Source organism: Phragmites australis, chromosome 3 (assembly GCF_958298935.1).
Source record: "Phragmites australis chromosome 3, lpPhrAust1.1, whole genome shotgun sequence".
In the NCBI taxonomy this organism is placed as follows: Eukaryota; Viridiplantae; Streptophyta; class Magnoliopsida; order Poales; family Poaceae; genus Phragmites; species Phragmites australis.
In genome coordinates, this window is record NC_084923.1 from 12,498,729 (window position 1) to 12,524,595 (window position 25,867).

The 25,867-nt window shown below is 44.8% G+C and overlaps 4 protein-coding genes and 1 non-coding gene across 6 annotated transcripts; 4 read left to right on the forward strand and 1 right to left on the reverse strand.

Moving 5' to 3' along the window:
• Window positions 1–4,298, forward strand: LOC133912202 (uncharacterized). Its single transcript, XM_062354812.1, has 10 exons — window positions 1–568; window positions 683–778; window positions 2,101–2,185; window positions 2,584–2,705; window positions 2,827–2,851; window positions 2,926–3,009; window positions 3,114–3,143; window positions 3,241–3,346; window positions 3,452–3,516; window positions 3,967–4,298. The coding sequence occupies exons 1-9, from the start codon at window positions 476–478 to the stop codon at window positions 3,513–3,515; spliced, it is 705 nt and encodes a 234-aa protein (XP_062210796.1). The 5' UTR covers window positions 1–475; the 3' UTR covers window position 3,516; window positions 3,967–4,298.
• Window positions 4,299–10,139: 5,841 nt separating this feature from the next.
• On the forward strand, window positions 10,140–18,422 carry LOC133912203 (uncharacterized). The gene is made up of 5 exons (XM_062354813.1): window positions 10,140–10,653; window positions 14,490–14,545; window positions 14,846–16,855; window positions 17,135–17,393; window positions 17,475–18,422. Exons 1-5 carry the CDS (start codon window positions 10,551–10,553, stop codon window positions 18,113–18,115), a joined length of 3,069 nt encoding a protein of 1,022 aa, XP_062210797.1. The 5' UTR covers window positions 10,140–10,550; the 3' UTR covers window positions 18,116–18,422.
• Window positions 18,423–19,278: 856 nt separating this feature from the next.
• LOC133912205 (dirigent protein 10-like) lies at window positions 19,279–20,311 on the forward strand. Its single transcript, XM_062354815.1, has one exon. It carries the CDS (start codon window positions 19,382–19,384, stop codon window positions 20,309–20,311), a length of 930 nt encoding a protein of 309 aa, XP_062210799.1. The 5' UTR covers window positions 19,279–19,381.
• A 268-nt stretch (window positions 20,312–20,579) lies between these two features.
• On the reverse strand, window positions 20,580–23,952 carry LOC133912204 (UDP-glucuronic acid decarboxylase 1-like). 2 transcript variants are annotated; one of them, XM_062354814.1, is made up of 7 exons: window positions 23,274–23,952; window positions 22,877–23,023; window positions 22,691–22,770; window positions 21,555–21,638; window positions 21,390–21,464; window positions 21,158–21,250; window positions 20,580–21,039 (listed from the first exon to the last, which is right to left on the reverse strand). In XM_062354814.1, the coding sequence occupies exons 1-7, from the start codon at window positions 23,836–23,838 to the stop codon at window positions 20,848–20,850; spliced, it is 1,236 nt and encodes a 411-aa protein (XP_062210798.1). In that variant the 5' UTR covers window positions 23,839–23,952; the 3' UTR covers window positions 20,580–20,847. The 2 variants fall into 2 exon arrangements, 1 of the variants encoding a protein (XP_062210798.1); XR_009908767.1 differs by lacking the exons at window positions 20,580–21,039; window positions 21,158–21,250 and having other exon boundaries at window positions 21,409–21,464; window positions 22,379–22,770.
• Window positions 23,953–24,131: 179 nt separating this feature from the next.
• TRNAR-UCG (transfer RNA arginine (anticodon UCG)) lies at window positions 24,132–24,205 on the forward strand. The gene has a single exon. It is a non-coding gene; the product is annotated as a tRNA-Arg (tRNA).
• Window positions 24,206–25,867: the final 1,662 nt, after the last annotated feature.

Sequence of the window (25,867 nt, forward strand, 5' to 3'; positions counted from 1 at the left end):
AACCTGCAAGAGGTCGGAGCGGAAGCCCAACCTCTCCGCCTACTCGTCAAAATCTCAACGACGACTCGGGTCGCCGGCCTCGTGGCCTTCTTAGTTTTCCGCCCACCGGCACCAACCCGAGGCCGGGTTTAGCTGCAATTATCGCTTGGGCACCACTAATGGCCACGTAATCCACTCTCCATTCGCCAGGAAACCATAAAAACCTCCAAGTGTCAGCTTGCTCCTCGCTGGCTTGGCTGGCGGAGGGTGAGTGGCCAATACGCGCCGCGGACACGCCCCCCGGCCCGGCCCCGTCCCGCGCCGCCCGCTCTCGGTTCCTGCGCCCGCACGTTTCAGTCAGTTCGTTCGACCAAGCCAGCCCCGAGGACGAGCGGTAATCATTTGTAGCTCTCGTTTTCGTGCCCCTCCCCCTTCCCCTTCTCGGCACTCCCCGAATTGCTTCGAGCCGGAGGCAGATCTACGGCGGCGAGCGAGGATGGCGGTGAACTGGGAGCTGCAGGGCTGCTGCGACCGCGACCAGAGGATCTTCATCGCCGCCGTCGGCGTCTCCACCGTCGTTATCCTCCTCGTGAGTTCCTCCCTGCCATCTTCTTCTTTCCTCTCTGGTCGATCGATTCTCGCGAGTCCAAGCGGGGTGTTTCTGACTCACCGGGGTCTTTTTTTTTTTTTTTTTTTTTTGCAGCTGTGGAGGACGTTCCTGCTCACGCCATTCAAGCTCATCACCGTCTTCCTCCACGAGACCAGCCACGCCCTCGCCTGCAAGCTCACCTGCGGCGATGTAAGAAAAAAAACAACATTTTTCTTCTTCTTCTCTCGCACCTGCTTTCGATTTTTTTTTTCGCTGCGTGTGATGGTGTGGCATTGCGATTCGAGCAGCTGCAGCGAAGTTCGATTAAGCTCAGATAGATTTTGCCCATCATTTTGTGCTGGTAGGTGGGAAAAGGTAGCCGCCCAATCAGTAGGGATCATGGACTCCACATCGCATATTGCGGCTGCGCTTTTTATAATGTTTGCTTTGCTTTATATGAGAGCAGTATGTACTACGAATCTTTGCATTCTTCTATATAAAGTAATTTCATTTCATCAAGGGCCTGGACTTAGTACCTAGGTTTTTTTGGAAAATAAACCTAAGCTTGCCCCTGCTACTCGTAAGTATCTTTTGGTACAGTCGTACTGTTCATCAGCTTTCAAGTGGGGGACTCTGGTGACTGGTCAATGAATATCAACTGTCTGCAATTTGTGCAGTCCCTTGGCATTTTGGTATGCTCCAGCGCCGTCCAGCTTCCTGGTAATGCAGACCACTGGCTCTTTGCTAGGGTACCTTAGAAGATCGTGCTGTCCATTGTTCGTTGCAAAATGGGAAGTAATGCGTGCTCCTGAAGTCTGCAACTAGAGGGACGACCGCGTGATTAAGTGTGAACCCATCAGAGCTGAATCATCATCACGTGCCAACAAAGTAGAGAACAATTGTTTTTAGTATGTTTATTACATAATTTTGTACAGTGGCGTGTAGTTGTTTGCCTTGTTTCTTTCCTTTCCTCCCCATATTAAGCGGTTCTTTCAACCTAGTATGATTTATTGTTGGATAGCCCTGATTGTATATGTGGACAACCCTGCAAGTAAGAGATGCATGCGACATTTCAAAAGCATCTTTAAGTCACTTATCTAGGTCTTTGCTTTTATAAATAAGAAAGTGCCTGCCTTTTGGAAGATGTAGTCTTTTGGTGTGTTTGGAGTTGGACATTTGGTGCTTCTCCCCATGTTAAATTGTTCCTTCAACATACTATGATTAATTGTTGGATAGCCCTGATTGTATCTGTGGACAACCCTTCAGTAAAAAAATGTTTGGAACATTTCAAAAGCATCTCCGGAGTTGCTTATATTGGTCTATACTTTTGTTTATTTTAAAAAAATTGTCTGCCTTTGGAAAATGTAGACTTTTGATGGGTTTGGAGTTCGACATTTGGTGCATAGCCAGCCGTGGTATTTTTGCCAGCTTCTGTCAACTTACTATATCCAGACATTCTTTGTGCCAGATAAGATGCTGCCTCAAACGTGCATCAGGTTAATATTATATTTCAACTTGATTGGTTTCTTCAGGTCGAAGGCATGCAGGTCCATGCTAATGAGGGTGGTGTTACTCAAACTCGGGGTGGGATATATTGGATAATCTTGCCCGCTGGATGTAAATCACTTGCCACTCCCATTTCTCTATCCTATGATTGCTCACAAGAATAGATGATTCTCTATCACTCAACTTCCTATTGTTGTGTTCTCTATGATATTTTAATGCATGGGACCTAAGTGGCCAATTCTACAGAGCATTTTGGATAGATAACCAAGAAGCAAGTTTATGATGAATTTATTTCATGGTTCTCGTTTGCATACCTAAATGAAACTGGCCTAGGTTATTTTTTATATTTGAGTAACCTTTCATTCTTTTAACGTTTTCCAGCAAGAAATGAAACCATCTATATGGACTAGACTTGTTGTTCAGATTCCACTGAAAGTTATGCTCTTCTATTTAGGCAATCTACCTTCAGTCTTTTTTTGTGTGATGCTACTGTTTTATTTTGATGGCAGATCTGGGTTCATCATTTTGGGGAATGATCTTCATACTTGCATCCACAAATCTCCTCACTACGAGAATTGCAGCGGGTTGTTTCATACTTGCATTGATTATTGTTCTTTTTGTTGCAAAAAATGTAAGTCACTAAATTATTGTTGATTATTGTAACTTATGACTTCCTTGTCTTTTCTCGCTTGTCCACACAGTAATCATGATCATTTAGTTAATCATTATCATCTCTTGTTTGAATTTTGCAGTGGTTTCTTCGCTGGCTCTGCATTGGTATGCATAAACATAACTTCGTCTTCATTTAAGACCTTACACTGCAGCATGCTACTTACGATGTTATTATCCAGGATTCATTGTGTTCATTGCTGTTGTTTGGGTCATACAAGAATTTACAACTTTCCATGTTCTGAAGTATGTGATTTTGTTCATAGGTGAGAGTGAAGACTCACGAGAAACATGTTCTCTTTATTTTACATTCTGGAACACAAAATAAATGGTTGGAGATTTAATGTTTATGTTTTTTAATGTGCAACAGGTGTAATGAATAGCTTATTTTCCGTTTATGGTAAGGAACAAAATGGCCTTTTCCTTGTTGTTCCATGTTAGAATAAGCCATGAGTTGCTATCTGTTCTTCTAAATGAAACGTTTTCAAATTATCCAGATATTTATGATGACACTATATCCCGAAGAGTTAATTCAAGTGATGCTGAGAAATTTGCTGAAATCTGCCCTTGTCCTTGCAATGGTTGTGCATGGGGTGTTATATGGTCTGCACTTCAATTTCAATCATTCCATTTTCTCCCTTGATATTGTATTAAAATAATCTTGATGCTAAAGACATTTGTACTAACAATTGCTATTCTTTGTTTCAGGGGCTTCATCTCGTTTATCTTTCTCTGTGCGTCAATATATCTTGGACTGGTTATTTTGTCTTGAGGTGATTCCCACATTTTCATATTACAATCCGCTTTATTCCCCTTGTGTGAACACGCTCATTCACTGTTGCACTGCAACACAGGACACAGGTGGTATTAACTCTGTTGTTAGGAAAACAAAGTTACAAAACTAAGTATAGCATTAAAGATTTACAGCACAATAAAAGTTTAGTCTACCTTGTGAATCATATATTGTGAAATAGTACTTTCCTCGGTAATAGAAGGAAAAGGGCGTGCCAAGAACGCATAAAACTTCAGTATCTTTCTATTTTCTATTAATGAACTCTTGCAAACCTTAATTTCAATGGCCTTCAGTCTGAATATTGTTATGTATTATGTATCTTTCTAACAATGAAGTTGATCACTTGACCTTGCTCTTCAGCACTACCATTTTTCAACAGATGATTTAAGCTAATACTGACTCTGAGGCACACTTTCATTTTCTGGTTCAGGATTCGAGCCTCGCGCATACCATTTTGATCCAACAACCAACTCTGGTGGGTTATTTCTGAGTTTTCATTGCTCCAGATATTGGTTCAAGCTTATATTCTGGTGGGTTGTACAGAATTCATAGAGGTCAAACTTGTTTGTCCAAATTCGGTTGGGACTATTCATGCGATTCTTCCATTCTAGTGATTCTAAAGATACCATTTTGCTTACCATTTGTATTTATGGTTGATAGCTTTATTGTAGGTACTAGTATTATATCTTCTTGACATATTGCTCATTTAACCAATTCAAAACCTATTCAGCAATGCAATCTTGTGCATTGTATCTCGCACTCTATGTCAGAATGATGGACGGGCCGATTGCTACCAGCATTTATTGCCCAGCGCAGTTTAGTTTATCCTGTCATTTTGACGGAAGGAACTGTTTTGTATACTGGTACTTTCATTTTGACTGATGGAGTATCTCTAGATCTTGTCGCCTGGTCAGTTCCAAGAAAAAATTTGGTAGTTGGGTCGCTGCTGCAAATTGCTGAAAGCCTCGGTGTACAGTATGGCGAGTGGCTTTGTTGCATCACCTCGCGGGAAGGCATCTTGTGCTCCCGGTCCCGGCTAGCTTCAGTGTATCACCTAACTAGTTCACCTGTCGCTGTACTCCGGGACCCGAAGTTCCGGACCAAATTAGATTGTGCATATGCTGAAAAGGTACTTGTCGGCACCATTTTGCCGGCAGTATTATGATCCTGCCAGATGGCTAAACGTCTGATTGCTTATGTTCAAAAGAAGGTAGAAATGCCGGATCGAGCTGTTGCAGTCCTACTGATAATGAAGAGTGTAGACTGTAGTAAGCTCTATCACACGAATGTCTAGTGTAAGCTTTGAATAGAGCGCGCCTATTCTTAGTTTATCATCATAGCATGTGTGATAAAGGCATGTTTGGAGCACATGAGTTTTGCAGTAATTCAATACAAAATAGTTCGAACTCTTGTGTTGCAACTGGAGCCTCGGATCGTGCCGAGATCCCGTGCTGGTGACTTGGTTGGGCAGCCAGGCCCGTGGAGAGAAGACGAGCGACCTGAAAAAGAGGGGACAAGAATGCGGATGGCTCTGGAGCCAGCGGGCTGATCCTTTTAAACCATGGGCTATGGCTTTCTTCAATGCGTCAACCATTTTCAGAGTGGGTGATGGAGTGTCTACGCTCTTCTGGAACGACGTCTGGCTTGACGATCGCTCCATCCATTCGCTGGTGCTGGACCTCCTTTAATGCATCACCTCATCACGCCTGATGACCAGGATAGTAAAGGAAGCTTTGACTGATCGTCGCTGGATTTCAGACATTACGGGTCATCTCACCATCCCCGTGATCACTCAATATCTACAGCTTTGGTCAAAGCTTCAGATCATAGTTCTGAACGGCACAAAGGATTCCATCATCTGGAGATGGACTCCTTCTGGTGTCTATTCGGCGAGATCAACGTATCATCTCTTGTTCCATGGTTCCATCCAATTCGCATGCGCTAATTTGATCTGGCAAGCGTGGGCGCTATCAAAGGTTAAATTCTTTGATTGGCTGCCACTTTACAGTCGGCTCTGGACTACAGCTCGAAGGAAAAAACACAGTCTTCAACCTAAAGATGAGTGTACACATTGTTCCTAGCTTTTGGAAACCACCGACCACCTGCTCTTACATTGTATGTTGCCGCGAGAGATTTGGTGATGTGTTCTGGGCGTGCTCCTCCGAGGGCGTGTGGCCACAGACTTTCGCGGGGGCTTGACTCCCTGATTCTCCTAACCTCATAGCGTATCTGGTTTTCACGGAATGATATCATCTTCAACGGGTGTTGTGCCTCTTCTGACACCCTCACGACACTAATTAGAGAGGACGCGGAACGATAGTGCGTCGCAGGAGCCAAGAAGATGGCAATCCTGCTGCAGCGGTTGCATAGCATTGGATCAATACTCTAACTAATGATACTGCTTTTGTGCTTCTGTTATGGTTGTTCCTCCTCGTCTGTATTAGTTTTTATATCATGTAAAACTTACTCGACCTAACTTTAGTCGTTGTATTAAACTTTATTTTCCCTTCTTAATACAAAGATACACACCTCTATTGTATATTTGAGAAAAAAAGAATGCGGATGGCTTAGATAATCGGATGCATGTTGTCCTGCCTCACACATTCACTCCCTGCGTTATCTGCCACGGCAACACGATGTCTGATAAGCCGTCCTACTGGCTGTGGACCTTGCTGCTGTGATCCCCGCTCTCCAGCGGCACACGGAGGAACCGAGAGGAAAGACTCACGGAGCCACGCCCCACCCCTGTCTTCCCTCTGCGCTCCCTCCTCCCTCAGCTTCTTTTGGTTGTCGCCGACGCCTAGTTACTCGCCTCGGCTAACTGGTACTCCTTAGTACAATAGATTAGCATCATTCGTCGTCACGCCGGCTCGTTTTTATTGCCACAGGCCCTGCAGGCTGCAGCATACGAGTGCACGAGTGATGGAGCGATCTGACTTGGACGATTGGATTCGTCGCGTCGTCCATCACGTCTTACGTATGCTCAACATTCCACGGTCACACGCTCTCTGTCTGCTTTCTTCTTTGGCGAAGCTCCTTGCCTTTATTTCGGCCACCTGATTTAGAGTCTATTTATTTTAACTTGTAGATTATAGATTATAATTATAATATGCAAACTAAAATAAATAGTTAAATTGTATAATTCAATTCTTAGATTATAACAATTCAGCGATATATCTTTTACTATCTTTTGTATGATTCAGGATCTTACCATTTACATCATACGGGTTTTGCTTTAGTTTCTCTTGTACTGTTAAGCAAATATGATGTGTCCAATCAACATCTGTTGTTCTTTGGGACGTGGAAGTATGGACGGACTCGGCATCTAGCGAACCATAATGCATTGGATACGGGGAAGCCCGCCCCACTGCAGCGAGTACGACGAAATCTACAACACTCGGTAGGTCCGGCAAAATAGTACTACTGCTAGTAGTAAAATTTGGCCTAATCTAACACGAGTACAGTAAGATTAGGCTGATGCCGATGCCAGATCTGTCGATGTGTTCGGTTCGTGCCGTGCCAATTTCAGCTTCTACGTGGATGCAGATTTTCTAACGTACTACATGAGCACTGACATATAGTAAAATCTAAGTTTGTATATCGGCCGGACGTACAGTACGTCAGAGTATTCTCCTCTCCACTTAAGACTGGAGCTGATCGCGTGTATGATTGGTGCCCGGAAATGGCGACCGCGAGTCGCGCACGGCTCACGGCTCACGGCTCACGGCAGTGTCAACTTCGATCTGCAATACACTGTGGTTTTCGGCGGCCGTGCCGTGTTCTCGTTCTTGCTCTCGCCACGGGCGGCAAGACGCAGCCAACTCTGCCCTCCTTGATTTGCGACGAGCGGTGACTGACGCTGCCTTGCCGAACCTGACAGGGCTGCGTACTGTTTTGAATGATGTTTCCGTCGTGGCGTGGACGGGTGTTGAGCAACAAAAAAAAAAAAAAAAGGTGGCATGGCAAACACAAATACCTACGAATACGAAAAGGGAACCAATCATCTCGTCGAAGTTGCCGCGACATGCAGCTGGCAGATTAACCCGGTTTGTAAATTCCGGTTTCCCAAGGACTTCTGTTCTCTATAAAGTTTATAATATTAATATGTTACGGAATTCTGTAATGTCTTTTCTCCCCCCCCCCCTCCCCATAGCATCTCCTCGTGTTTTTATCGTTGAAATCAAAATCGAACGCCGTGAGTTCATGTTAGCCACAAATGTTGCGGATTCTTCTATTTTTCTACTCGTCGAGCATTAGTCGCATGTGCATTAGTCATGTACTGCCACTAACCGCCCGTGCTAACGCGTCACGCGACTTAATTACGAAAGGAATGGGCGATGCCGCGTACGAGAAGGGTAAAAGCCCCGGTGGTCCGGCGACCTGCCGCTGCCTGCCCGTGCCAGAGGCTGCAGCGGCAAAGCGGGCTACGGCGCGACAAGCGGACCGCGAGGTACGTGCACCGCACGCGATGTTTGGTGGAGAATCTCGTTGACTCTAGGTGCGTGCCTGTCGTGTCCCCGTCCCCCGTCCGCCTGCCACCAGACTCGCTGCGCTGCGGCCTTCCAATTTTTCTTTGCTCCACCGGTACAGTACCCACGCACGATTCTTCAATCCAGCGTTACTCGTACAAATCTACAGCACAGTAGTGGAGTAGCGCCAGTGCATCGCTACGCCTAGGGGTGGATTAACGAGCATCTCGGCTCGTTAAGGCTTGATTCGTTAAGGCTTTTTAATAACGGAATCGTAATAAAATGCTATATCGAGGCCAGTAATGTTATTAGCATGAGTCATTTTATTAGTTTAATATAGTTTTTACGAATATTATATTTGGATTTTAAGTTGGATGGCAAGTAGAGTTTGACCAAACATAATAAAATCATTGAATTGTTGAACTTGGGATTCGAAATTATCATATTATCAGGCCTATCGAGCTAACTGTGCATCTCGCGAGTAGCTTACGAGCTAGCTCGTTAAGATAACAAGCCAGAAACGAGATTCGGCTTGGTTTATTTATAAGGGCGAGCAGAGCTGAACCAAACCGAGAGCCGAGCGTAGCTTTTTTCCCCAGTGTGCAAGTAGCGGTTCAGAAGATTTTCCACGCACCTGCATAAATCTGCATGTGCTTCGTGGCGTAGAGCATAGCCTTGCGAGTTGGAGTCACATACCTGCATCTACACGGGCGTATCCGTGCTGCCTGCCCCCCACGCCGCACACGAAGTCACGGACGCCGCCATTATCGCTGCGGATGCAGCCCTGCCCCTGCCTGCCGACGTGTGCCCAGCGCGCGCGGTTGGAGCCCGTGCCCTCTCCCCTTCCTGATCTCTTCCAGTCATCCAAAGCCACGCACCGCTACAGAACAAAAGCAGGCCACCACAGACGATCCGGACGCCCAGCTGACGTGGAGCCTAGGTGGACCCAGGATCCTATGGTACTGGCATTCTCTCTGGCCGACGCGTGGGTACCAGCGGGAAGTCGCAGCCGCATCGCATCCCAGGCGGGGGTGCATGGGATGGGGCTACACGGATGTCCCCGGGAGAGGGCAGGCAGATGGTCAGATGGACATGGACCGGGCGTACCAGGGGTTTGCTTGGGGTGCACACGTGTGGATACCGGGCCCAGTCCTACCAGGAGGTCGACGTCTTGGTGTACTGTAGACTCTGGCCAGGCACATGCCTCGGGGCTGTGCGTGAAGGCAATTATATTTTTTTAAGATTTTTTTTGTTTTGCCTCGGGTGCTTGCCTTCTTGACTTCTTGTGGCGTATGCTTGCTTTTTGCAAATTGGCCCCCTTGGTTTAAAATTTTCACATGCTTTGGGGACCGGTGAGGGACCTGGAGATGTGTGCGCTAGGCTTCTCTTTTGTCCAACTGTTGGGAGTTGGGAGTGGTGCGGCCTCCTTGTGTTTGGATGTGTTCTGGTTTGGGTGTAGCCCGTAAACAAAGGTTCACTTTGCACATTTTTGTATTTCGATGGTACATTGTTATTGAAAATAAGGGATGGTATTAGTAAATAAGTAAAAGTTTAAATATCGAGTGTCTCAATCAATTAAAGCGGATCATATTGGCGTCACGTTACTAGTACCTTTTTGTGTACGGCATCTTACATAAGTATTAGATAGTGTTTGGTTGAATAGTGGGGTAGGATACGGTGATTTTATTATTATATTTGAGTATGAGATGATTTTATTTATATATAAATGCTTGTTTAGCGGATGGGAAAGAATGAATTTATTTTAGTACATCAGCTCACTTTCAGTGTCGCGTTTGAAATGAGATAGTTGTGTTCCACCATTTTTTAATAGCTCTGTTTCAAATCTTTGAAAAATATTCTCTAATTTTGAACTATTCAATCTCACTGCTCTACAAACAAACAACTCAAAAACAGGATGAATCCGCTCCGTCTCATCCCATCTCACGAAACAAACACTAACTTACTCGTCGTTATAATATTTTGGCCGTAAACTGAAAACCATAGGCGATAATGATATTATAACTGCAATTACCCGTAATACCATTAGCTATGATTGTTGGAACAAATATTTGTGCTTTACTACTGGAATACATATGGATAATTTATTGTGCAACAGTGATGATTGCAATTAAGCTCTTCTTATGGAAAAAGAGAAAAGTGTGTACAGTAGTGGTTAAATTTAAAGCTATCGAGGGACCTAAGGCAAAATAAAAACTACTAAACAAAAGCACATTGTATAAGATAAGATATTGAAAAATTAATTCAATAAGAGATAGAGTAGAAAAGGAGAGAGTGACAGAGAGAGGAGATAGAGTGTGTGGAGAGAACAGAACCCACATAGGTAAGCGAGATTTTGGAGAGAGAAACAGGGCACCAGAGGAGGGAGGGGGAGAGAGAGAAAACGAAACAAACAAAGCCTATTTCCCCGTCGTCGTCCTCCGTTTGCCGCTCCATCACTCTCTCTCTCTGCCCCTCTCGCCGTCTGGCGGCGGATGAGCGATTGCCTCGTCGCTGCATCCGGTCGGGCTCAGAAATCGCGGCGACCATGGCGAGCAATGTGCGCGGCAGATCGCGGCGCAGGGGAGAGAGCGGCGGGTCGTCCGAGCGGAATACGGCGCATTCCGCAGTTCCCACCGTGGATCACCATGGTCCGTGCTTGCCTTTTTTTCTTGTTCTAAATAGTTCTAATGATCTTTCTTGTTTTCATTCAAATCATTCAAAAAGTTTCGGCCTTATTTTTCTTGGGAGCGCGGGGGTGGTGGGGGTTAAGGAGTCCATGTGATGAAGATCCCATCTTTGATCTTAGATAGAGATGGTTTTGGTTTTTTTGGAGTTATTGCTGTTCCGTGAGGATATTAAAAGATTTTTCCTTTTCATTTTCCGTCGTTGTTCTGGTGGTTCTAGCGGGTGCTTCTGCTTGGGATTGCTTGCATATGCGTCATCCTCCATTTTTAAGTTTTCGCTTATTATTTGAATTGAAATCCCATGTTTTTACCGTCATCTTCACGGATGTCAGGGATGTTTGGTATTGAAAACAACGCCTTTTTTTTTTGGTCGTCCCTGTTAGCTATCAGGAAATTTCGGATAGCTTTTTGGCAGTAATCGTCTTAACTTTTGAACATATTGAGACAACTGAGTAAAAAAAGCGTGAACCTTTATTGGGGAGCAAAGATTCTTGCTTTCAATTTCAAAAGATTTTGGCGGACAATTCTTTTGCTTTTCATTCTTGTACTTTCATTGTAAGCTGCAGTAGCCTAGATTCTGCAGGAGTCCTAGGCCAACGTTTAAACCAAGCATGAAGGACATGTAATTTCCCCATCCAATCTAGTCGTCTTGGAGTAAAATTTGGAGCATTGGATGCTTGGAATAATTTGGGTACTGTAGAGTGTAGCATTTAGAGTCATTTAAATGAAATGTATAATGTTGTCAACTTGTCTATTCCCACAAGATCACGCAAAGAAACGTCACTTGCCCGTAATTGCTGGACATGTAAGTTAAAGCATTAAATTATTTTATTCGGCATCCTCTTGTCTGTTGGATACTTGGATGTCGTGAAAGTTCGTGGCCAAGTGGCTTTCGTAGGCTAATCGCTAATGAAATATTTGTTTAAAGATAGATCTGTCACTTAGTCTTAGAAGATCACTAAATTTACTTTATGGACTAGGGGTGAAACTTGTTTCTCTAGTCCCTCTGTTTGTTCTATAAGAAAAGGTACTAGGGGTGGTAGAAATTCAGTCTGGCACTGTGTGGAATTGAAGCAATACTGTGCACTCGTTTTCATTGTATTTATTTGGTAATCCTACGACTACAAAGCTTGTACCATGCATGTGTTACTGGCTTGTTTCATCTCCTTGACCAATGAATGTTGATTTGTTGTGAACTGTATATGCGCCCTTCACGGAAGCTCCAAGCGATGAATGGTTATGTAGCTATTTAATGGTACAGCAATCCAACATGTTTACATGGTATGGAACCTCATGGTTTCACCAGTAACATCGCCAAAGAGTTCAAATGGAAACATGTAGGACCGAGAACAAATTTCTTACGAAATTAATTGCCTTCTCTTATTTAGATCACCTAACACATCTTAAAACTTAAACGGAAGCAAAACAGAGAGAAACTTAGTTGCTATAAAAATTTTCAAGAAAGAATATGACGCTTATGAGTGTAGATGAACACTAGATTCTATTTGCATTTATCCCATGCATCATTGCTACAAAAAGACAACAATTTTGATAGAAGAAAAACTTAGAACCAAATAAGAGAGTACTGGAAGAAGAAACTCTCCAAGTTGATGATTTAGAGGCAATGAAATTCAAGATCTACTTGTATACATTCGTATGTGCATTTTATGCCTCTAACAGTAAAAGAACAATTTCTTAAGATGAAAAAATTTCAGCCTTTAAACAAAAACGAAAATCACAATCAAAAAGGAAAAACTCACAATAAAGTAAGAGAGCAAATAGAAAGGGATTAGAAGGAGATGAACACAAGCATCGGAAGAACCAATCTCTTCATTTCTTGTGAAGTACAACCATCTTTTCGACAGATTACAAGATGTTTTTCTCACAAAAAATATTCACCTATCACAAAGGCTAAGCTCTTATTTTCTCTCCTCTAAAACCTATCTCTCAAGGCTTAAATGACTAGCTCGCTCTCACCCTATAGCTCTACCCATCTATTTATAGGCTTAGGGCAGTAGCTTAGCTCTTAAGCTTTTTTTCCCCAAAATACTCCTCTCTTCCAATGTTTTTCTACCTATCACGGGGACATTTTGATCTATTTTTTGCTTCGTCCATCAAACGGTTGTGACTTCTTCATGATTTAGCTTTGCCTTAACGCAAGCTTCACGATGATGTCATGTACACTCCATTTTTCTACGGTTTTGAGTTCAAACCGCGAAACCTCCTCACACGCTTCTCAAAACGTGATTTGCTGCCACTTGCTTTCACCTTAAGCAAGTGTCTTAATGTCGATACGTGTATTCCATCGCGATCTTGACCGTCGGCAAGTTTCTTCCGCTCTCTATTCCTCAGGCCGGCTTGTCATTTGCACCGGCATCTCTTTCGCTTGACTTCGTCAACACGTCGTCTTCATCCTTCCTTTCATACTTTGCTTTACCTTCATGTGCACAACTAGGATCACTATTGACTTCACTCGTCTTTCTCGATTGTCCGACACTAAGCACATCGCTTGACCCCGATCATCCCACCGTCGGCCGCAAGTTGCATCCATTACCTACACAATATTAGACAAACAAAAACATATCCCAACTTCATCTCCAGTTAGCTCAAAATCAGAATTCTCAGTTCAAAACACATCTCAGAGAAAACGTGAATGCCGGATGTTCCGACGTGTACCCCTCCAGAGCGTTGGATCATCCGGCGTGTGCAAACCATTAGACTGTCCAACTTTCGATCCTCTCTGCAAGAAACAGTCCGGCGCTCTCTTCACACGATCGCTGAACTATCCGGCAAGAGCATTCACCCCAGAGCCATTTTACAGTTTCTCTGCAGGAAATGCTCCGGCGTTCATACTCAACATTGCCGGACCATCCAACGCATGTAAGTCCACCAGAGCCAACTTGCACCCTTTTTGCAAGAAATGTTTCGGCGTTCACAGTGTCCATCGTTGGATTATCCGACGTGTACTTCAATCTTTTCTTCTGAGTTGAAATGCTCCGGTGTGTACACTATCTGAATGTCGGATAATCCAGTGAGTTCAAAATCCTAAGCACCGGACCATCCGGCGTGTGTAATTTTCTTGGGCTTAGAGAAAAATATGAGCAGAGAAAAATATGCTAACTTCATTTTCTCTACAACTTTGATTAGTTATGATCACAATTGCAGTACAGATACATGCACAACCTTATCAATTACTCATCACATATAAACTAATGTACATTTCAACTTGGTTTCTCAAAACCCTTTTTTTCCCTAGTAAATGTTTAAGTAAATCAAAATTTGCAGATATGTTTCCTAATCGAGTTTCATTCACCTAACATTGCAAATGTTTCTACACATTCTGCGGATGTTCCAGAAAATGATGGTTTCTGGACTAGCGGTGGTTTCAATTTTTAATTTATTGAAACGAAATTTCATGAATTTATTCAGAAAGAAATGGCAGCAAAGGAACTCGGGGCACAAACACCTTTGGTGTCTGTGCTTCCCTATCTTTTTAACAAGTGCCCTTTTTCAGATGTGATAGTTGCATATTAATTCTCCAGTACATGAAGTATATTTTCTCATGAAAACTGGCTGATCAAGCCCAGTAACAGATAACTTCCTACTCATTTTACTTCTCCGTGGAGTCTAGACACAAATGAATTGCACACGCAAATCTCCCCCCTTATGGTCTTCACCTCACAACAAATGTAGTTTGGCATGAAACGCCTTTTGCTTGACATTATATCATGTTACTACTTTTGCCATTGTGGTTTTAGACCTGCAGAGATCATTTACCATTTCTTTGCTCTTTAATTCAGGGTTTGTGTCCTTGACGAAACAAGCAATTTATCCTGGGATAATATCTGATCCTCTGGTGAGTGATCTGGATTTGTTTGAACATTTAATATCATATGATTGTTGAAACTATAACTCTGCCATGAAACTAGACAGCTCAAAACTGTGATGCACATGTTATCGATCTAATGTCAACATTTCTTAAATGGTATGCTCTATTGTATCGAGTGAAGTTTGCTGATAATCAATTATGGGAATTGGTTTTGTTTCATTATAATCTTCTTCTATCAAAATTTGCCACTTTATTATTTGTTGAACTTGTTGGGCCAACGTAAGAGCTAATTAATGAATTGTTATGCCCTCTCTTTTTTGTATTCAGTTTGCTGCGGGAAACAGGCAAAGTAAATCAAGAGAAGCCAGTGTTGTACCGATGAAAATGCTAATAGACGAAGAATTCTCAAAAGATGTCAATGCTAGGCACATTTCACCAGGTCCTGTAGGGAGATTAATGGGTCTTCATTCACTGCCTTCATCTGGAACTTGTAGCCAGCACAGATATAGCCATAGCCATGCACGAAAGACTTCACCCAGTAGTTCTCATGATCGATATGGTGTATATGAAGACATTCCACATAGGAGAAGCGCAGATGACATCAGGGATGTTTTTGAAGTTATGGAGGGCACAAAAGCAAAGATGCACCGGAGCCCCAGATCCAGAAATGGAAATACTAGTTCCAGATCTGACAAGATTGACAGTGCAGATATAGATTTCATAAGGCAGAAATTTATGGATGCTAAGCGTCTTTCTACTGATGAATCCCTTCATATGTCAGAAGAATTTAATGAGACACTTGATGCATTGGTATCTAATCGGGATCTTCTGCTGGAATTTCTTCAAAAGTTTGATCCTATTGTCAAAAGGGACCTGCATAATCATGGTTCTCCATCCTCCACCGCAAACTGCATTACAATATTGAAACCATCTCGAAGAAATCAATTTACTGGCATGGACAATATTTATCCACAAGATAAAGGTACCGAAAGCTACTTCAACATGCAAAAGGAAGAGAAACAATCTTTGAGGAAGCCAAATTTGAATGTGTCCTCTCAATCCCTAAAAGAAGAGTCTGGTTCATTGAGGCAGAAGCTGTCAAGGTCAAGTCACCAGGAAAACACCGACAAACGAACCTGTCCCACCCGGATTGTTGTCCTGAAGCCAAGTCTTATGAAAGTTCATGATATTGAAGGAGCCTTTGCCCTAAATCATAAAATCTCTCATTCTGATTATAGAAGACACAAAGAATGTCATGATGTTGGTAGATGGAGTCCGAATGCTGAAGAAGAGTACATGTGTCAGGTGTCCCTTGGAGACTCTGAAACATTAGGCCATATGGGGAAGGGCTCTAGAGAAATTGCTAGGGAGATCACGAAACAAATGAGATCTGCTAGGGGTGGAAGTAGGAAACATGTTGTCAAACCAGAGACCAGAACTTTTGTTTTAGACGAAAGGTCACAGTCCCTGTCATCCGTTACTAAGCTCAAGACTTCAGAGGCATTCCATAGATCCCCCGAGCTATGTGATGCTTGGACTTCATCCAGCTACAACTCTTCGCCAACATATTCAACTGAAACATCAGTAAGCAAGGAAGCAAAGAAACACCTCTCTAAGAGATGGAAGAAGACCCATCTGTGCCAGCATCAAGTAACTGATAATGATGGCTTCAGCACGCTTGGGGATATGCTTGTTCTCTCGGATCAGGATACATCAAAAGTTGCTACCCATAAAATGGCTTGTCGGAAATGTCCAAAGGGAGAAGTGCAGAGAAATAGAATGCAGGGTTCGTGCAACGATGGTTCGAGAGATGCAGCTACAAGTAATTTAACTCGGTCCAAGTCTCTTCCATCATCCTTCATCCGCGGAGTTCCAAAGTCTAACAACAGAAAAAGAACTGGTAGTGGTAGGCATAATGAGTTTTCTATGCTTAAAGATGTTCTTAAGGTGGGACCCCACTATTCTGAATATGCATGTCGTGGCAGACCAAGGCAATCTCTAAGTAGAGGTTCTACATTTCATGGTGATGAATCTGATCTGATGTCCCCAGGTAATGAGGAAAGAATGGTAATTGAACGTGAGATACACGTAAATTACGAGGAAACAGCTAATGGGATTGCCATGCCAGATACTTCTGAACAGTCACTACATCCTGCAAATCTTGACGATGAACTAGATGCAGTAGGTTTTCTGGATACCAGTTCTGCAGTCCCTGACATGAATCAAGAACCTATGTCTCCTGCTGGAGCTGGACAGAACCAGCAAAAGCTTAAACAGTCAGCAACAGCATTTGACGACCACCTTCTTGTCCCTAATCTCGATGATTTGGTGACTGAGGTACAAACATGTTATCACATTCTTTCTTTCCTGTTGTTCCCTTTAGCAAGTCTTCAATTCTGTGGGCACTTTCCTTTGAACAAACCACTTGAATTGCCTCTGATTTGTTTATGTACAAGGTTCCAATTGGATATTGTTATATTTTTTACTTGCCGTAAACACTGATTTTTTTTTTAACATGTGCTTACTATCATATTGCTTTGCTTCCTGTGACCTCTGCTGGGCTTGCTTGATTTTCTTCATGTCATATTTAATAACTGCCAATTGTACTTGATTCAGGATGAGCGTATTGAATACCATCAAGCTGATAATTACCCACCTGTACATGATCCCCGGACAGAATCAGAATTTCCTGACGGGATTGGTCACCACCAAGGGCATGACAATCAAACCCTTTGTATTCCACCAACTGGATCAGAATCGCCAATGACCTCTAACAAAGATGAGCAGCGAAGTCCCGTGTCTGTTCTTGAATCTTCCATGGATGTGGAAGATGTTTACTCAGGAGATTTTGAGAAAATTAGTGCGGATCTTCAAGGCAAGTGATTGAGTTCTTTTTGCTGATTCGTCTTTCTTCTTATTCTCAGTTCTTGAGATTGATTTATTGTAAATATTGCAGAACTCAGAATGCAACTTCGACTTCTCAAGAGGGAGACCACGGACAGGGGAGATGATACCGAGCTTTTTATATTGAGTGATGATGAGGCGGCATGTCAGCCACCTCCTGAAATGGAAAATTCCCATACTTTTAGGGATGACGAAGAAAGGGATTTCTCCTACGTGCTTGATGTTCTTACTGATATGGGCATTAATTCTGCTAACCCGGATGTGCTACTTAACAAGTGCTATTTCTTGGAGTGTCCTGCAGGCCCTGATTCATATGATAAACTTGAACAGAGGTACAGTAGCCTCATTTTGTGGCCGCAACCTGAGAGGAAGCTCTTGTTCGATATCACAAATGCTGCTCTTGCGGATATAATCACCTCTCTAATGCAGTGTGGCTCAAAGGGGTTGTTGAGGAGGTGCTCGCCCGAGTGGGATGAGGGGTTTGTGGAGATGGTGTGGCAAAGGGTGGTCCAGGTACGTCAAGAAATGGAGTTTAATCAGGAAGGGCTATTATTAGATGTAGAGTGGGTTGGTTCTGAAGACGGCACCTATCTGGTCGGGAGCGATATCGGGAGTACTTTGCAAGAAGATCTCCTTGAGGAAATCATAGCTGACTTCCTGGGGGTGACTAAATCCGCCAAGCTTTTTGGCTAGGATGGCCAATGTTTTCACCCGTAGCCATTATAAGCATATGCATGGATTGGTAGCTGGTAAAATCCGGTGAAAATGGAGCCCTCAATGAACGGCTAATGAGAAGCTGATTATTGTTAAAGAACTCCAGAAAAACACCTCATGGCTCCCGAAGTACATAAGCTAAGATGGCGTAGGTAGGTACTGAATCATCAGACAAGTGAGATCTCGGTTGGGCCTGGTTGTGTCATGTATATTTTACTATTGGTTCCGAACTCCTCAATAACCTGATCCATCCTGACTCCGAAAGGTGGAATTTTCGCTCGCATAATGCTGGAATAGAAATGTACAATTTTGGTATGAAGTTATTGCGTGATTTAATTGTCGTGGGCATTTAGTGTGTCTATGACATGCAATAATGCTAATGTTAGTTCAGGCTGAGGCATTATGATCTGCCGCGGCTAGTTCTTGTGCTGGTGTGCTGCGCTCTGCACTTCGGTGGTTAGCATGCTCTGCGGAAGAAGCAGGTATGCCGAAGTGCAGTGTCCGACCGTGCACATGACGAGCTAGCGCCACTTTTTTCTTGATGCGTGTCTGTGCTGTGGTTGCCGTTCCGGCCCTTGTGGGAAGTGCTGGCGGATAGTGCTTTCTGGCTGCAGTGAACCAGCAATCCAGGATCACAGCCATCACAGCTCTGGTTCACTGGCTGATGCAAATTGGGGCGTGAATTTTTGGTCCTCGAACCTGTTCCAGGGACTCGCGAGCTGCTGAACATGCTGCTACCATTTTGGTCAGTCATACCCGGAGGCAAGCCGGCAACACGACACAAGTTCCTGTCAAACCGTGCACCGGACGGCCAGTGATCTGCGCCGACGGCCGCACGTCGCAGGGCAAGGCAAACCACTCCTCTGCTCAGCACCTGCCCGTGCATGCGTCGCTCGTCATTTCCAGGGATACATGGCGCGGCGTCTCGGTTCTTGTCCCAACCGCTCCTCGATTCTAAGGAGGAAAGAGGTTTAGGTTCCTGGACGTCCTCGCGCAACTAACGCAACACCGCGAACAGACAACTCCACCCATGGCTTGGCGCTCCCCTTACCTGCACCTGCAAGGCTACAGCGTTGCGCCCCCTGCGACTCCTATATAAATCCTGCCATCTCGCAGCACCATGCACAGCAGCAGCAGCAAGTAGAAGTGATGCACTGAGGGACAGCTGATTGGCTACTCAACACAATTCTTATTGCTCTTGCACAGTCACAGTCAAGCCTGCTTTGCAAAACGGCCGGTCCCATCATGGCCAGGAACGCGGTGCAAACCATGAGTGCAGCGCTCTACCTGTTGCTCGCGCTCGCCGTGCCAAACTGCGCCTTCGCCGGCCGTGTCCTCGGCGAGCAACCTGCGGCCGGCCTAGGCGCGGGCGCTGCGGGAGCAGCGAGTGCTGGTACCGCCGCGACGGGCAACGCAGGAGCTGCCGGTGCCGCAGCGGGGAACGTAGGAGCTGGCGCGGCAGGAACAGCCGGAGCCGCCGGCGCGGGCGATCACCCGCTGACGTTCTTCATGCACGACATCCTCGGTGGCTCGCAGCCGTCCGGGCGCATCGTGACCGGCGTGGTGGCTAGCACGGCGGCCAACGGGCAGCTCCCGTTCGCGCGCCCGAACACAAACATCTTCCCGATCCAGGGCGCGGTGCCGCTGCCGCAGGGCGCCACCAACCTCATCAACAGCAACAACGTCCCCTACGTCGCCGGCCTCGGGGGCACCTCCAGCACCATCGTGCAGAACAACGGCAACACCGTCAACGGCGGCAACAAGAACATCCCCTTCGTCAACGCCGGGAACCTGCCGTCGGGTGTCACGCTCCAGAACCTCCTCTTCGGTACCACCACGGTCATCGACGACGAGCTCACCGAGGGCCACGAGCTCGGCGCCGTGGTCATTGGCAGGGCGCAGGGGTTCTACGTCGCCAGCTCGCAGGACGGCACCAGCAAGACGATCGTGCTCACGGCCATGTTCGAGGGTCCCGAGGCGCCACATGGCGACACACTCAGCTTCTTCGGGGTCCACAGGATGGCCGCGCAGGAGTCCCACATCGCCATCATCGGAGGAACCGGCAAGTATGAGAACGCCAAGGGCTTCGCCGCCATCCAGACGCTGCACCTCGGCGACGAGCACACCACCGACGGCGTAGAGACTCTTCTCCAGTTCAGCATTCACCTCATTTGAGCTGCGCTACCAAGTGTTTATCATTCCAGGTTACGATGCTTTGCGGTTTCGTGCGATGTTTGTAATTTGAAGTATGTCACCTCTTTGCCAATGTATGTAATGTAAACTGGTAATTGCTTGGATCACATCAGCATATCAATATAATTGTATGGAGTAAATTAAATATATTTCTGATATTCTAAAGTTCTACCATGAGTTCAGCTTACAGAAAGAGAGGCAGCAGTGACTCGAAATCCTAAACGGAACTGTATGAGTTGCAAAAACAACATTTATAAGAGAAGACTCTATTTATGTAGATCTCTAGCACTCTTGGCTGAAAGGTTACGGTTTCGACAAGAACTTGAACACATAATTCTATGCAAAATTTATGTATCAAAGAAACCGAAACCAGATAACAGGATGTCCTGTCGCAAAAAGAATTGCCCGGGAGGAAGAAATTTTAGGCAAGTGGTCTGTACTCCTGCAGCTGCGTTTGTCAAGGCACCAAAAATGATCCGTCAGGTATAATACAGTATTCCGAATTCGATAGCTCCTGCTCATTTCTCTTCCATGATGCGTTTCTGTAAGTCCGAGACCATGCGTGGCAGGCCTTGTTTCAGTGAGATTTTTGGCTCCCAATTGAGAAGAGATTTTGCCTTAGCGATGTCAGGTTTTCTCATGTGTGGATCATCTGCAGTGTTGGGTTTAAACTCGACAGATGCACCTGGGTCGATTGTTTCTTTTACTACCTGCAGAAATATAGTGCAATGTCATGATTTCTGATAGAGAGTTGGGAACAAATTGCAAGAATCTGAGGTACCTAAAACTAGGATCGGATGCAAGCTAAGTACAGTATCAAGGCCATACCTGTGCAAGCTCTAACATGGTAAATTCTCCTGGATTTCCCAAGTTGAAAGGTCCAATATGCTCACTTTCCATCAGAGTTACCAACCCATCAACCTATAAATTCATAGACGTGTAAATTTTCAAGATTTGAATGTGTGGATGATAAACTTCATGCAGTAAAATGACTGGTTTAAGAAGAATTGAGTTGAGAAAAAGAACATTGCATGCATGATCTGAAACAGTGAACAAGTACCAAATCTGAAACATATTGGAAGCTTCGAGTTTGTTTTCCATCACCATAGACTGTCATCGGTTGTTTCCGCAAAGCCTGGAAATGAGCCACTATCAACTTTAAGAAATGCTGAGCTTTCATATACTCATCCTGTCCTAAGAATCAGAACCACAAATTGAGACAAACCTGTGCAACAAAGTTGCTAACGACTCGGCCATCATCTAAACACATACGAGGGCCATATGTGTTGAATATGCGTGCAATCCTCACCTGAGGTAAACAATTTTATGTCAAGTTTGCTCTTCAAGAAATGGAATACAATAACAATGCACACATATAACTCATAAGTCATAAGCAACATATAAACAGGGTTGTGCTAAAGGGAGAGATGGCCTGGATTTCTCCAAATAAAAATCAGCCATCAAAGCTCCAAATTACCAACTGTCATCTGTCACATTAGCAAACTAGCATACTGCATTGTGTGCCAGTGGCGGGGAGCTTTGGTAGATGAATTAAACGATTTTAATAGGGCATTTGGAAGCTTAACAAGTGACCTAGCTCAAATACTACTAGCTATTTCAAATGCAGGGGGGGGGGGGGGGGAGGCCCCTGTTGGCCATAAGGAAGCTCCGCCCCTGCTGTGCGCTGTCTCTCCCTTACTTCCATCCATCTGTTTATATTTTGTTTGTGTGAACACTATTTCGAATATCCAGCCTAGATAAAGTTATAAGAAAACATTGCTAGCTGTTCTCATTTCAACTCAACTTAAATCAAGTGAATTCCATCTACCGTAAATATTCATGGTCTACTTGATCATTATTATTACCCAGTGACGTGTAAGTGAAAACATATGAATACAAGATCACATTGAGCAATGAGGCCCAATGTTTGACATTTGGAGCCCAGTACCGAAAACGTCATCTAAAAATACCACCTCAAATTTATAACACAATTTCTGTGCAGTTCAAATGCAGACCTTACCAAATCACGAAAGTAGTTCTGAACCTTACATGATTAATATGTTTAGAGGGTCTTCCATTGCCAACAAAATAGTCTGTAGTTCAACTTAGATCCCTATTCAGGAACTGAGGGGCTGTTTGGATTCGGCCCCAGCGCGCCCCGCCAAACCGTCGGTGTGCCGAATCCTTGGCGAAGGATTCGGCCGCCGCGGGGCGCAAAATTATACTAACGCGGGCGTGTTTTGTGCAGGGAGGCGCGGCCACACCAACGGGCAGGCGCCGAACCAAGCAGTTGCTCGCAGGCATGAGCAATTTTGCCAGGGCGCATGCCGGCAGTGAACCAAACAGCCCCTGAAGCTTTACCTCAACACCAGCACCGCGATGATAATCCATGGTAAGAGTTTCTGCCGTTCTCTTTCCTTCGTCGTAACAGCTCCTAACACCTGCACATTATCACATAACGACATATATCATAATACAGTGGAGTGGACAGACTTAAAAGCCAGACTCCTAAGGTAGTTCTTGCTCCTCGAAACAAAACAAGCTCACCTATGGGATTGACATGGCCCCAGTAGCTCTCCTTCTGTGGATGCTCAAGAGGATCACCATACACCTCGCTGGTACTGGTCAACAAGAACCGGGCCCCGACTCTCTTCGCCAATCCCAGCATGTTCAATGTCCCCATCACATTTGTCTTGTAACCATCGATTAAGGAATCCATTCGAGAAAACAAAATAAAAACGAGACAGACAAATGTAAATTCAGGTCCTTCCGGGCCATGCAGATGTAGGCACGAAATTCCAAATTTCCCATGTGCAACGTGCATGGCCGACCTAACATTCAAGAATCCATCCATAACTGAATAAAGGCAAAAACAAGAACAGAAAGAAGCCATTTTCTAAGAACGTGACGAATAATGCGGTGGAAATGGTGAGCGGAAAGGACATGATAGTCTTGATGGGGTTGAATTTGTAGTGCACGGGGGATGCGGGGCAGGCAAGGTGGTAGATCTGGTCGACCTCGATGAGGATGGGCTCGACGACGTCGTGGCGGATGAGCTCGAATCGCGGGTTGCCGAGGTGGTGCGCGACGTTGTCCTTGCGCCCCGTGAAGAAGTTGTCGACGACGATGACGCTGTCCCCGCGGGCGAGGAGCTTGTCTATGAGGTGGCTGCCGACGAACCCCGCGCCCCCGGTGACGACGACGCGCAGGGAGGGCTTGCGGACGCCGACGGGGAGGCGGCGTGCGCCGGCGGCGGAGACGGTGGAGCCGCCGCCGCTGGGGATTCTGGTGGCGATGGCGGCGAGGGCGTTGGAGGTGGAGGCGGAAGAGGGGTGCGGCGTGAGGGAGGGGCCGAGGAGGAAGAAGGAGGAGGCGAGGAGGAAGCCGAGGAGGACGAAGAGGAGGCGCTGCTCCCGGAGAAGGTAGGAAGCGAGGGTGCGGGAGAGGGAGGCGTGGTGGTGCGGGCGGTGCTGCTTGCTCATGCTCGATTGCCGGTGGAGCTGCTTCATGGTGCGCGGCCCGCGGCGGGTTGCTTCGCTCGCCGGAGGCGGAGGCGAAGAGGAGTAGTAATGGTGACGAGGCTGCGGGGGGAGAGGGAGGCGCGTGGGGGTGGCACGTGTGATGTGGGGGGGGGGGGGGGGCCGCGCTGCCGAGTCGAATGGGATGCTTCCTGCCGCGGTGGCCTATCCCCCGCAGATGCCGCACGTGCGTAGAACCGTTCTTCTTTGCAACATGCAACCCGGCCGTTGTAAAGATTTGTCTTAATTATATATAGGATTTACTGATTGGATCCCCATCCAATGACCGCATAGCGCAGTGGATTAGCGCGTCTGACTTCGGATCAGAAGGTCGTGGGTTCGACTCCCACTGTGGTCGTTTTCGTTGCTTTTTGAAGTTTTTGCTTTCCTTTTGACTTAATTTACTTCTGTTTTGCATACTGTTGTTCGGCAGAAGCTGAGAATTTCGAGTTTTCCACGATTGAGGTTGAGCATGTTTTGTTCCGTTGTTCTTTCGGTAGTACCCGTTTGTTAAAGTCTTCAAACGATGGTGACGACACATGAACAAGACAAGCAACAGTGTTCTCTGTTACTACGCTAGGATGGCTACTTCACCTGTCTCGCACCTTATTTGTTCTTGTATTACTGTTAAAAATGGTGAGACCAGAAAAAAGATTGAAGTCCATAGTTCAACGGCTGGTTCTGGTAGATATGCAAAATTTGTATTGTTTTGGGTCATTAGGTCGACTTAAAACTAAAACACTAAAGATTCAGTTCTACCTAATTAAGTTAAAAAAATAAACTAAGTGATAATTCAGAAATACTTATTAGGTATCCACTTGTATCTTTATATACATGTGTTAAAAGTGAGACACATTGAGTAAGTGGCACATTTTTGTCCTGACAAGCTAGGTCTCGTTTATAACGCATGACAAAAACATAAGAACATGGGAAATACAGGATTGACAGGAATATACATAAAAATAAAGGATTGAAAAATATAGAAAAGCTACATGAATAACTGTTTGGGTTATTGGATCGGATGAACGAAAAATACAGGAAAGTAAGCTGTCTCCATCCTATGCGAATGAGTGAACAAAATGAGATTAGAGTGAAAGGATTTTTTTTTTTCATATGGGATTTCTACGGAATATTGTGCACCAAATGTAGGATAGAATCAAATTCTATAGGAATTGGTTTCCTCCAGAATTTCTATGACATTTCTTCAATCCAAAGAAGGCCTAGGTCGTGTGGAAATAACTTCTAAGAGAGATGGAGGTTTCCCCTTGCAAAACGCTCTTTCGAAATATCTTGATTCATTCAGATCAAGTAATGCACCATGGTGGTATTTAGTTCAGCCTAAGTTGTCATCTTAATTCTTAACCCTCTGTTCCCGAGTACAGGGCCGGTCAGGTTTGGCCCTTGTGGCCGCCGCGCCGGGAGCCTGAGCTTATTATGTAGTTGGCCCAACCATCCGCATCAACCGCTTGACCCACTACTGAGAAATTTGATTATATGTTTCAAAATTAATCAACCTTTGATACTTTTAGACAATGAGAAAAAAGTCTTGGACTTTTGCATCATATGATGCAGAAGCTCTAGTTTATTATTACATCATCTTAGTTTATAGCTGAATGTTAAAGAAAATAAAATATAAAAGATCGTATAAATGTAAATCATCAATCACATAGTTTAGTACTAAATCGTCACCCAATTTTGATGAAGATCTCCGTGGCTACTACTTTTAATGCTTGTCACACCATGCTTATGTTTTGTTGTTGGCTTCCCTGCTGTATCAATCTTTAGAATCTCAACCAATAAGTACCTCTGAAAAGTTCATGCATAAAAGAGATTATTGTTTTCTTATCAAAGACAATATTATTACAGCATAGCTAAATTGCCAAAAAAAGGTCAGCTACTCCAACCAAGATTTCTTTCTTTTTACTTGCTCTTAAGTGTAGGATCGAGATTGATGATTAGAGGAGGGGGTGAATAAACGCTTTGATAAATTTTTTTCGAAATTGATGACCTTCTCCCATTC

Coding starts and splice junctions, on each gene's coding strand:
- LOC133912205 (XM_062354815.1), top strand. CDS start 19,382: ATGGCCAGGAACGCGGTGCAAACCATGAGTGCAGCGCTCTACCTGTTG.
- LOC133912203 (XM_062354813.1), top strand. CDS start 10,551: ATGGCGAGCAATGTGCGCGGCAGATCGCGGCGCAGGGGAGAGAGCGGC. Junction 16,856..17,134: donor TCGATGATTTGGTGACTGAG/GTACAAACATGT, acceptor TACTTGATTCAG/GATGAGCGTATTGAATACCA. Junction 17,394..17,474: donor AATTAGTGCGGATCTTCAAG/GCAAGTGATTGA, acceptor TAAATATTGCAG/AACTCAGAATGCAACTTCGA.
- LOC133912202 (XM_062354812.1), top strand. CDS start 476: ATGGCGGTGAACTGGGAGCTGCAGGGCTGCTGCGACCGCGACCAGAGG. Junction 2,186..2,583: donor GATAATCTTGCCCGCTGGAT/GTAAATCACTTG, acceptor TTTTGATGGCAG/ATCTGGGTTCATCATTTTGG. Junction 2,706..2,826: donor TTCTTTTTGTTGCAAAAAAT/GTAAGTCACTAA, acceptor TGAATTTTGCAG/TGGTTTCTTCGCTGGCTCTG.
- LOC133912204 (XM_062354814.1), bottom strand. CDS start 23,838: ATGAAGCAGCTCCACCGGCAATCGAGCATGAGCAAGCAGCACCGCCCG. Junction 21,465..21,554: donor TTAGCAACTTTGTTGCACAG/GTTTGTCTCAAT, acceptor GCTCATTTCCAG/GCTTTGCGGAAACAACCGAT. Junction 21,040..21,157: donor CCATGTTAGAGCTTGCACAG/GTATGGCCTTGA, acceptor ATATTTCTGCAG/GTAGTAAAAGAAACAATCGA.